At 43.3% G+C, this 11,122-nt stretch overlaps 1 protein-coding gene across 1 annotated transcript; it reads left to right on the top strand.

The window, feature by feature from the left end:
* Positions 1–282: 282 nt before the first annotated feature.
* Positions 283–10,728, top strand: CAV2 (caveolin 2). The gene is made up of 3 exons (XM_090042239.1): positions 283–523; positions 618–805; positions 9,011–10,728. The coding sequence occupies exons 1-3, from the start codon at positions 386–388 to the stop codon at positions 9,159–9,161; spliced, it is 477 nt and encodes a 158-aa protein (XP_089898365.1). The 5' UTR covers positions 283–385; the 3' UTR covers positions 9,162–10,728.
* The last annotated feature ends 394 nt before the right edge of the window (positions 10,729–11,122 follow it).

Raw genomic sequence — 11,122 nt, 5'->3', positions numbered from 1 at the left:
GGCATGGGCGAACCAGGTGGCTGCCTTGGACCTGGACAAAAAAGGGGGCCCCAAAATGGCGATCGTCATGGTCATTATCTCTGGCGAAGCCCAATGCTAAAAGTTCAGGCAGCCCCTCGCCGTCTGCACCCCTCTTCTCCAAACCCTGGCGCGCCCGCGCTCTTGGTCCAGCGCTTCTCCGCAGCCAACTCGGGAGCGGGCAGGAAGCGCTGCTGGGCCCGCGGGCCGGAGGTGCGGGTCCCCCGCAAAGCTGTCCCGCCCCGCCCGCGCCAGGGCAGCGCGCGCAGGCGGCGGCGGCGGCGGCGGCGCTCGGGGCGGGGCTCGGGGCAGCGCGGCCGCCCAGCAGCACTGGGCGCGGGGGGAGCCGGCGCGGCGCGGCAGCAGCATGGGGCTGGAGAAGGAGAAGGCGGACATCAAGATCTTCATGGACGAGGACAAGCTCAGCCGCGGCAGCGACGCCGACCCGGCCGACACCAAGAAGAGCCTGGACCGGGACCCGCACGGGCTCAACGCCCACCTCCAGGTAAGCCCGCGCCGCCGCCGGCCGGGGGAGCGGGGCCGGGCGCCCCCCGCGGGCTGCGGAGGCGGGCTCACGGCTGGTGTGTCTGCCCTTGCAGCTGGGCTTCCAGGACGTGATCGCCGAGCCGGCGTCCGCCCACTCGTGCGACAGAGTGTGGATCTGCAGCCACGCGCTCTTCGAGATCAGCAAGTACCTGGTCTACAAGCTGCTGACCCTGCTCCTGGCCATCCCGCTGGCCCTGGTGGCAGGCGTCGTCTTCGCCTTGCTCAGCTGCTTGCACATCTGGTGAGTCGGTGGCCTGCAGCCTTTGTGGGACGCTGAGGAAAGGAGAACCCCCTGCCTGGAGAAGCTGAGGGTTAGGTTTGTCAGCAGTTGTCCCCAGGGCGCCTAGCAAACTTAGGCGGCTTTAACTGTGTGCAGAGGTTATAAAGAGATGGAGATATCACGCTGTCCTGGTCCCTCTTCTTTACCTGTGGCAGCTTAAGGTCTGTGCCGTGTCAGAAAAACACCATGTATTGAGTCCATGGAGGCAGTTCTCCTTAAGAGCCCGGGGAATAACTGTTTTTCTGGCGTGGTTTAGTACCTGCTGAGGTGTTGGGGCTTAAAGGCCACCGTATGGAAATGGGAGGCTCCTCTTTTGCTTGCTGCTGGGGCCATATGGTTGAGGGCAGGCAAAACTTGGGGGCATCCGAACCCCAAGCCTCTGGGCTTGGGCCTGCACGTAGGATGCCTGCCAAAAGCCAGTGGAAATATCCGGGTGGGGGTGGAGGATGTTTGCTGGTTGTAGGGCCACTTACGGTTCTGGACTGACTCGTGGATGTGGACTTGATTTAGCTTGGATCACGAAAAATTTCTTTTAAAAAAAACAAAAACGTCTGCTGTGTCAGGGCAGGGTAGTCTTAGGTAGAGATGATGGATTGGATAGGGGGTTGGACTAGATCAGCATTTCTCAACCCATGGCTTGTAACCCAAAAGTGGGTCGCAAGAATATCTGAATAGGTCGTGAACAAACTTTAAAAATGGATTCTCCTTTTAAAGGAAAAAAAACATGGGAAACTGTGGCTTCTCCCTTGTGGGCTGGCAGAGCTCCAGCCTTGCAAAGAGCTGCTTGGCCCCCCCTGCCCCACACACTGGGGGCTGGGGCCTGGGACAGGGGGCAGCAGGTTGGGAGGGAGGAGCAGTGGGTTGGGACTGGCCATGGATGTTTACAAACGGGTCCTGGTACAGAAAAGGTTGAGAACCACTGGACCAGGTGACCTCTTACAGTGCCTTTGAGCCCTACTTCTCTCTGTTTCTGTGACTCTTGGTTCCCCTCTGAAACACTTCTCTTAGCTGTTGTCTATTCAGACTGTAAGCTCCTGGAAGCAGAGACTGTCTCTTGCTTTGTGTTTATGCAGTGCCTTCCACCCCTAGCTTGCCTGGGAGTTCTAGATGGGACTGAGATAGAAGTAATAACAGTTACTTAGTTCAGCAAGGGCTTGGCAGAAATACTATGCCAGCTTGGCAAGAGGATCATGATTCCTTCCCTCCCATCTCAAATTTTCTCATCTGCTTGATACCCCTGTCATACCCTCCTCCTTTTCCATGACAGCAAAGCTGAAAAAAATAACTGCTATTAACATGAAAACTCGCACTGCCACATTTGACTGTGCTGCATGGTCATGGCTTTGTGCAACAGAATGCAGTGTACCCACAGGCACCTCCCAGCAAGGGAAACCCCACTGAGTTTAGGAGGCCTGAGCCTGGCTTTGTGCCAGATTGACAGACAGACACAGTAGCTGTAGAAGCTCACAATTCATTCAGCTCATGATTTAAGTTACATTTGTGGCAACAGTGAAGTGAAACTTGAGAAACAAAAGGCCGCTGGTTGGATGGAACTGAAGAAAAAATGAAATAGAAAAAAGGAAGGCTTGAGATTCCAGCTGGCCTTCAAGGTAAGTAAAATGAATAAGATGATCAACTAGTACTAGGACTGTACCTACAAAGCAAGATTTTTCTTTGCATGTCATTTTTAGGTGTGCCTTTAGTAACTGTGAAATGGCAGAGGATACAGATTAGGTAAAACAGGGCTGTCCAGCTGGCTGTATCCGGCCCACGAAGGGTTAAAGTGCAACCTGCAGGTTCCCTTCAGGCTGCCACTCCTGCTGTTGTCCCTGCTGCTGAGTCTCTAGGGCAGGGCAGTGCAACATAGGAAGAGGGGGGCAGTAATCTGGCTGCCCACAGCTTGGAGGGCACAGTCTTGAGCAGTGGGGGTGTGGAGGGAGAGGAGGAGAGCTCCCCCTTATAATGGCAGCAGTGGGTGGGCTCGCACTACAGTGATAGCGGCAGCACCAGGGAGTTTGTATTGCTCGTGTGGCAAGGGGGCTTCGCATTTGGCCCCTCTAGTATGCAGCCTGCATGGTGCGCAGCCCAGGGTCTGCTATTAATGCAGCACACAGTCCCCAGCTGCTCTGAAGTTGGACAGCCTGCAGTTGGAATAATATTTCATGAACTCCCTAACTCAGTGTGCAGTGGTGAAGGATGGCTAGAAACAGTGAAATAAATGGTTGGATGGTATGTTTTTATTTTTAACTACATTCTGCTGTTTGCAAATATAAGTTTTCAAAAGTGCCATGGTAATTCAGGTTCAAGCAGCTGCATCACAAGCTATTTGCAACTTTGGGCAGTTGAAGTTTAAGCATTTTGTGTGTAAAATATACAGAATATTTGAAGATGGTGTAGTCTACCATACTGAGTTTCAGTTCGTGAACACTGTTCTAGGTTTCTGTGCCACAGAAGGGCCTTTTCTCTAGATTCTGTTGGCTGGAAGTCTGTACATTCATTTTACTAAATCAGACCTCTGAAGGTCTGATGCAGAATCAAATTGTACTTATCTAATTAGTTCCCATTAACTTTACCAGAATCTGCAAGTTTATGATGTTTAACCCTAGGCATTCAATGTAAAATATGGGTATTAGTCTCTTGCTTTAATCTCATTATTTGCCCTGCCAAAAATATTAGCAATATAATGGGGTTCTACATTCTGATTGTCCTGGGATGATGTGAAAGAACACTGACCTTTGTGGCTGTGTCTGTAGCCTTGGCCCATCCATTGCTGAGAACCAAGGCCAGAGAAATCCATTCTTCCTGCAGGAACTCCAGCCCAAAGTTAGTGTAACTTGAGCATGTGTTAACTTACATGTGGTTCTTACTGTCCACAAATGTTCTTGGAAATCTGGTTTTGAATACAACTGAGCTGCTCAGGATGTGGCTTTCGGGGATCCAGAGCTGCTTTCAAGTGGAAGCATATACATGAAAATGATCACAGAAGATTTTACCACACCTTCAACTCTCCTATGAAATGTGAACTTTTGTTTCTACCCAGAACTTTTACGATCTTTTCTCCTATGCCTGAAGAAAGGTGTTTGTGCCCAAAAGCTTGCAATTAAAGATTTTTTTCCCCAAAAAACTAGTTGGTCTAATAAAAGATATCATCTCTACCCTGAGTCCTGAATGCTTTTTATAAAGCACATGCATGCATACTGTAACAACTATAGTACCATAGAAAAAATTAATGCAGACTTCACATGGTGTTCCTGCTGCACCTAGAGCTCCCCCTGATTTTGCTGGCAATAATTAGCTGACACCAGTAATTAAAAGAATTCTAAAGAAATGAGCAGCATTTCATGCAACATTTGATCATAAGGAACAGAAAGAAAAAGAAGAAAAAAACAATAGTATGCATTTCAACTTCATTTTTTCCTACCTCTCTCATCCTGCCTGCATTAAATTGGTCTCCATAGTTGCACCATCTGGTGACAAGCAGACACTGTGCCAGTGCCAGCCAACAGTTTAGTGACCTGAACACAAACTTGTTAGAACAAGGTTTGCTCTTGAATTGTTTTTCTGCTCTTGGTATTTCTCTCCCTATCACAGACTACATTTTGGGAAACGTTTCAGGCCAGCTATTCATGGTTCCGTGCAAGTATCTGAGTAAACTTTCAAAAGTGCCCTTAAACTGAAGCTGTTGAAGTAGCTGGTTGCATGGCAGTGACACAGCAAAACATTGCTGGCATTCCCGTGAATACATGCAAAATTCTGAACTTTTTTGTTGAATTTGCTGACTTGAATGTATGCAGCAGCATTGACTTTAAGCCATGTGTCTGACAGCCTCTAACTCTGACTAGTCTTGTCTAAACAAATTCTTGTTGTTTGTGCACTGAGATCCTACGCAAAAGCTGAGGATTCACAACTCCTTTTGCAGAGCCTCCCATGCTATTGTAGCATCCAGAGAGCAGCTCTGAAAATGGCTAACTCCTGTATGTCAAAGTGAATGTCCCAGGACATAGACAACTTTGAGCTTCTGCCTTCATTTAGGGTGGCAGGGGGATTTCCATCCACCACTTGCTAAGGTGCACAGCCTGTGATTTAGCTGTAAGGAATTGGGCATGTATAAAACATGTCTATCCCCTTGCTCTTCACAATTCCATTAACACAGTTTATAGCTGTGGCACTCAATCTTGAATCTGCACCGACAAAATCAGATTAGAGAGAGCCATAAAATCATTGTGGCACGGAGTCCTGACTTTATGTTGTGATGCTTGCCCTACTATAAAAGGTGTCTCTCCTCTCATCTCTACTACTTGGTTCTTGGCTGCAGAGGTGGAAGCAGATTGGATGGTTTTCCTTGCTATTCTTCTGAATGCTGCCAAGGTGCTTGTAGGGACCATAGTTTTGGTTCTACTTTGTTGGCTCACTTATTATGTTATACATCAAGGGACACTCTCATAAATATAGTAATGTTCATTTTGAGTATTTTCATGAGTGCCCCAAGAGATGGATATTGCAATCAAAAAAATTGCATACATAGAATGGTTTAGAAATGGCATTCATGCAGGGTGTTGGGTGCCTGGCTGTAAATGGCCCACACGACCTTATGATTGTATAACTCTTGACTTCTGGACTGACTTTTAGACTTGCAGTGGGCTATGAAGAAGGTTGCTTCTGTTACCTTAGCACCAATTTTATTCACTGACTCCATAATGCTAACCCCCCTCCCCCCCAATAGCAACAGTTCATGCCCCAAGGGTTGATGATTTAAGATTTAAATAATCCTAAAATATACTTCCTTCTATAGAGTGGATTTGATAGTAGTCCATGGGCATTACTACAGTAAGTAGTAATGATAAAGAAATGGAATAATCCAACTACAGAATGGTTCAGATATTTGAAAGCTTGATTATTGAAAGCTTGATTATTCATGCTGAAAGTTTTGTGAGAGGAGCAGTTTACAAGGACAGATCTGAATGAAGAGATGGCGGGCTGTATGTTTAGAGCAGTTGTATTTATCACTGAAGTCAATGGAAATTGAATGTTCTCTGCTCTCTCTGAGCAGCACTGAGCTCCTGACGTAGTGAGATCCATTAGGAATTAGCATACAGCAAGATTTATAAACAAAGATACTGGGGAAGTAACTTTGAAGGAGACTTAGAGACCATAGAGAAGGAGATGAAAGAAGGATGAAACGGAGTTCAGCAGCTGTATGGATTCTTGTCTACTCAAACTTGCTCTAAGATTAGTTTATACTAAAATTAAATATTAACATTAAAGATTAGCAAATTATGGCACAGCATCTGGATTCCTTCCCTTCTCTGACAGCTGAAGTAAGAAGGAGAATTACTGTCACCCAGAGAGTAAGAACTGTCATCAGGGCACCCAGAAAATATTGTGGTATGCCTTAAAGTCCCGAGTGAAAGAAGAGGGATGTAATTGGAGTATGTTATGAGCACATGTGTGTAACTACTGTTCTAGTACAGCATAGGCCATAGAGGCCAGACACCCTCTGCTAACTTCAGCCTAGTGATAGAGTGGGCAGCAGTATCCAATAGACTGTCTTTTCAGAGGCTACATAATTTAATAGAACTTGGCCTATAATACGCCAGCTTTACTTGAAAGAGGCTACATAATTTAATAGAACTTGGCCTATAATACACCAGCTTTACTTGAATTGGTAGGCACTTATTCAAGTGAGCTGCAAGGACAGGAGAATGCAGGGCATGCAAGGTCATATATATTCTTGGAACAATGCTGGTTTATTGCAGAAAATGCCACAACATATTTGAGTACCATGCAGCCTGTCACAACCTACAAAGCCTTTTCAGAAAAAACTCCCACTGGCTTCACAAGAGTCTTCTCTGAGTAAAATCCACAGAATCAATATGGTTTTCTGTGGGTAGGTTTGTCAGTAATATTTCTGTACTGCTTGAGCCTTACTGAATCTGTTATGATTCTTTAATGTCACTTGCAATTAAGTCTTTCACTACATTAAAACCCTACGGGCTTGATCCAGCACTTGAAACTAGGACTGTTGGCTCTCAGTGAGGGGAAGCCTGTCCTTGGAGGAACTGCAGTGGCTGTACACCCTCCAGCTTTGATTTAGCAGGCCCTGCAGTGTCCCACAAAATAGGTGGATCTAGTCAAGGAGAGAACCGATGGAATACATATGAGATGCTCCAGTGCACCTCTGTAGAGCCCCAGCCATAAATGTAAAACTGCTTTTCTCTGGTAAAACCCTATGTAAGGACAGCTATAGGACCATAACCTCAGTTCTTAGGCAATTAAATTTATCTAACAACTGGTCTACAGAATATAATATATAGGGTGTCTGTTTGTAAGTACTCATTAATTTTATTTTTCAGGCTTTATTTTAGGCAGGGGTTTTTTTGGTTATATGTAGATATCCCAGAGTTGGGGGTTTTGAAATCTTTTGTTTGTTGGAAGATATTTTTTTCTTCCAGCACTCTTCCCAAAATTCTTGTCTAAATAAGATTTGCCTAAATTTTTATAATATTACATTTTTATCTATTATATTTTTATTATATTAAAAGAGTTGGAGTACCATTTGAACTTTGCATCATTGTTCTTGAATCCTTGGCTTAACATGTAATGCATCTTCCTGGCACTAAAGCTACCCTGCTTTTACAGCACACATTTAGAATGAAAAGCAGCTATAATATTTAATTAAAAAGTAACTTGAAAGTATGTTTAACATTAACTAGCAATTTTGTTCTGACATATCACATATTGTAACTCTGCGGTACTTGCACAGTAGCATTTTCTTGTATTTGCTGCCTTCTGCAATGAAATCCTGATAATCATAGACCTGTTATTCTGAGAATTTTGCCTGTCAGGGTTTTGATGGTATGTTGCTTTTTTTTTTTTTAATTGCCTCTCCAGTTTTTCAAAATCTTCCATATCAATTAAGTGTCCAAAGAAATGCAAGCATTTGCAGACACTTACCTCAAGTAAATTTGTGCTGGTTATGACGGAGGGAGCAGCATAAACAAACTGTGCCGGGAAAGGAATGGAGTCAACACAAAATAAGCAAATGTTTCTGGGTTTTGTTAGTGTTTATTAGAGAGAGACTGATTTTTTTAAATGTGTGTTTCTATCAGTATTTTCCAGTTAAAACCTAAAATCAGTCACGGCAATATATGCTCTAGAGCAGGGGTAGGCAACCTGCGGCACAAGTGCCAGCATGTGGCACATGAAGGTATTTTGCTTGGCATGCGCACCTTGGGGCAGATGGTGGGGAAGGAGCCAGGGCTGTGCTGCCACACCAAGGATCAAGCCCCTTGCAGCCAGTCTGACCTTGGCATGCCAACATCTTTACAAGTTGAGGTTACCGGTGTTTTTGACACCCCGCCCAAAAACATTGCCAATCTTTGCTCGAGAGTTTATATATTTAGTACGCTGTGATACTAGACAGTCAGGGTATTCACCCACTGCAGTGAAGCATGCAGTCTTGCATTACATGCATATTGCAGCATTCTCAGTTGTTTAGGATGTGCACCATACATGCTGTTGTAGCAGAGATTCAATAATGCCTCAGAAACCAAGCAAAGAAACACTGCAAAACTCACTTTGACATGGTTATGTTTGAATCTGGGGACATCCCTTTTTAAGTTTTTAAATGTGATCGTTTCTGTTCCATCTTTGTGTGTAGGCTGGGACTGCCTGAAATTATGTAGTATTTACATAGCTGTATCATTAGACTTGGTAGAAACCGTTTTGTTTCTTTCTTACTGCTTCTCCTCTTGGAATCTGTGAGAGTTTGGCAATTAAAAGGGAGCAGAACTGAATCCTTATGTTTTAAAAGCTAATGCAGTTGGAATAGAGTTTGACATCCCTGTCAAGAGGACTACAGCTACTTGACATAATTTAGCAAATCAGTAAGATTTCCATTAGGTATAATACAGAATTTTACAAACTGCGACTTTATTAATTTTTACATTTGGTGTTTTTGGTTCTTTTTTTTATTTACATTGACATTATAAAGAATACCTGCTTTATTGAGATGAAACTTGCCTATAAGGACCACAGTGCATGGCATAAAATGCTTCCCAACATAGCTAAGCTTTCAGTTTTCTGTGGTTTTAAACTATCTTTAAAAACCCTTTGATAAATTTGGATTGTATACAATTGTTTAATCTTCCATTTTCTTCTTTCTAGGATTGTGATACCTTTTGTAAAGACCTGTCTCATGGTCTTACCTTCAGTGCAGACTGTATGGAAGAGCATGACAGATGTTCTTATTGCACCATTATGCCAGAGCATGGGCCGTTGTTTTGCTGCAGTCAATATACGCCTGGACCAAGAATAAACATCAGGAACACAATACTGCTGTAATCTTAAATGGTATTATACTTCTTTGCTAGTGTAACATAAAAGCACTTACTGTTCATTCCAAAACTTTTAGGATTAAAATGGCTGGTTTTAAAATGGGGACACAGTATTTTTCTGAAAATTATTTACTGTTCAAGGGATCAATTTAAGATAAACTAGATAATTTTCTTACCTGTTTTAACAACAAAAAATATGTGGGCTATGTTGGCAACACTTTATTTTAATGGTACATTGATTGTCAGATTTCAGGAGAATTCTTGCAGAAGTATATGTAAACTCCCTAATAATAGCACATTAAACTTCTCTGACTTTATTCATACTGCAAATACTAGTTGCTGTATTTTCTTGCATATGCCCTGCCCTGGAATATAACCTATATCCTGTTTCTGAAAAACTGTCATGAAAGAAAAAACCTTACCTTTAAATATCTGCATAGCAGCTGCGAAGGAGCCATGCTTGTTCTTGAGCCTGCTGCCAGCCCCACCACCAAATGGGGACTGAATCAACCCAGTGCACGGGCCTGACCCTGCACGCCAGGCCCAGAGGCAGTATGCTTCTGTACTGGATAGAGGTAGCGTGCAAATCCATTTCACTTAGTTGAGGTGCTCGCCACAGGTCCAGAAATCTGGTGACAGGGGAGCCATGGAAATTAACGCTACCACTGCTTCCTCACTGCCAAATTTCTGAACCCCTGAAGAACCTTATACCTCGCATATATGTTCACCCCAATTTCTACCAGCTGGTTTGGAAGGGGAGCAAGGTGCAGATTATATGCAAGAAAATATGGTAATTTAGTAGCAATGTGACACAACCCCCCATCTAGGGTTTCACAATGACTTCAGTGGCATGAGACTACCATGGTTGTCACTCACACTGTTCAGAATTGTGTACGGAGAGAGGAATGCACAGTACTCATCAGCAGGAACTGGGCATGCAGCACTGTGAGGAAAAGGAACTCTATTCTATTGAAGCGCATGGGAATTATTAATTTACCTTCTTGTTGTTGTTCAGTCTCTCACGAGATTCTCCCAAAGGTTTACCCCTTAAAATAAGGTGTTAGTTTAATAGGCTGGGACAATCAACTAATCTATATATTTGTATTTAATGAGACTTTACTGTTGCTGTATATTTTGTACTTATGTAAATGTCACTTTATTGATTTTTCCTTGATGCATAATTTCTATAATACTTGTATTCTTGCAAAATTATATGGAAGACATAGGACAGTACAGAAAATGAAACTAGAAAGTTCACTGATGAGGTTGTATAGATCTTTGAAACTACTGCTGTGCAATTCAAGTATACCAAGAATATATTTTTTCATATTTGAGTGTAAAGTGGGGCACATACATGTTTTCCACCAAGGGAGGTATGCAGAAGTGTTGGAAGTAAGTATTTATGAGAATTGTTCATTTTCTGTTAAAAACGGGCTATGGTAAATGCAGCCCTGCCTTATCTTTTGTATTATCAGCAACATTGTGATATTTAAAGCAATTTTTTTTATCCCAGGATTTTGATTAAATAGAAGCTCTTACATATGTCAAGGGGTGTGGTTGATCTGTTTGTCCAATTCTGTCCACTTGTTTAATTCACTTTTTTAGCTGATTTATAACTTCAAAGCCTAACTATAAAGGAACATTTCCCCTATGCATCTAATACAGCTCTGTAAACCAGAATGACATGTATACAAAGGTACATGAACATTATTTTGACCTTGTGATGGGTACATGCTGCTGATTTATATAAATATAGATTATCTGGTTACAACTGTTAAGTGTCTATAATATGGTGTATTATGTTCTTCACTGAAGCAGTGTCACAGATTTCTTATCACGCATGAGGTATGTAATACAATCTAGCCTTTTCAATTTTGTTGGCCACCTTTACTGAGTCTTGCTGTTACGGTTATTCATGTGGCATATTTTAAAAAAGAATAAA

Source organism: Crocodylus siamensis, chromosome 4 (genome assembly GCF_052110815.1).
Source record: "Crocodylus siamensis isolate JL-2025a chromosome 4, ASM5211081v1, whole genome shotgun sequence".
NCBI lineage: Eukaryota > Metazoa > Chordata > Crocodylia > Crocodylidae > Crocodylus > Crocodylus siamensis.
Note: the sequence above shows the minus strand (reverse complement) of the source record. Positions and strands in the feature narration are given on the sequence as shown.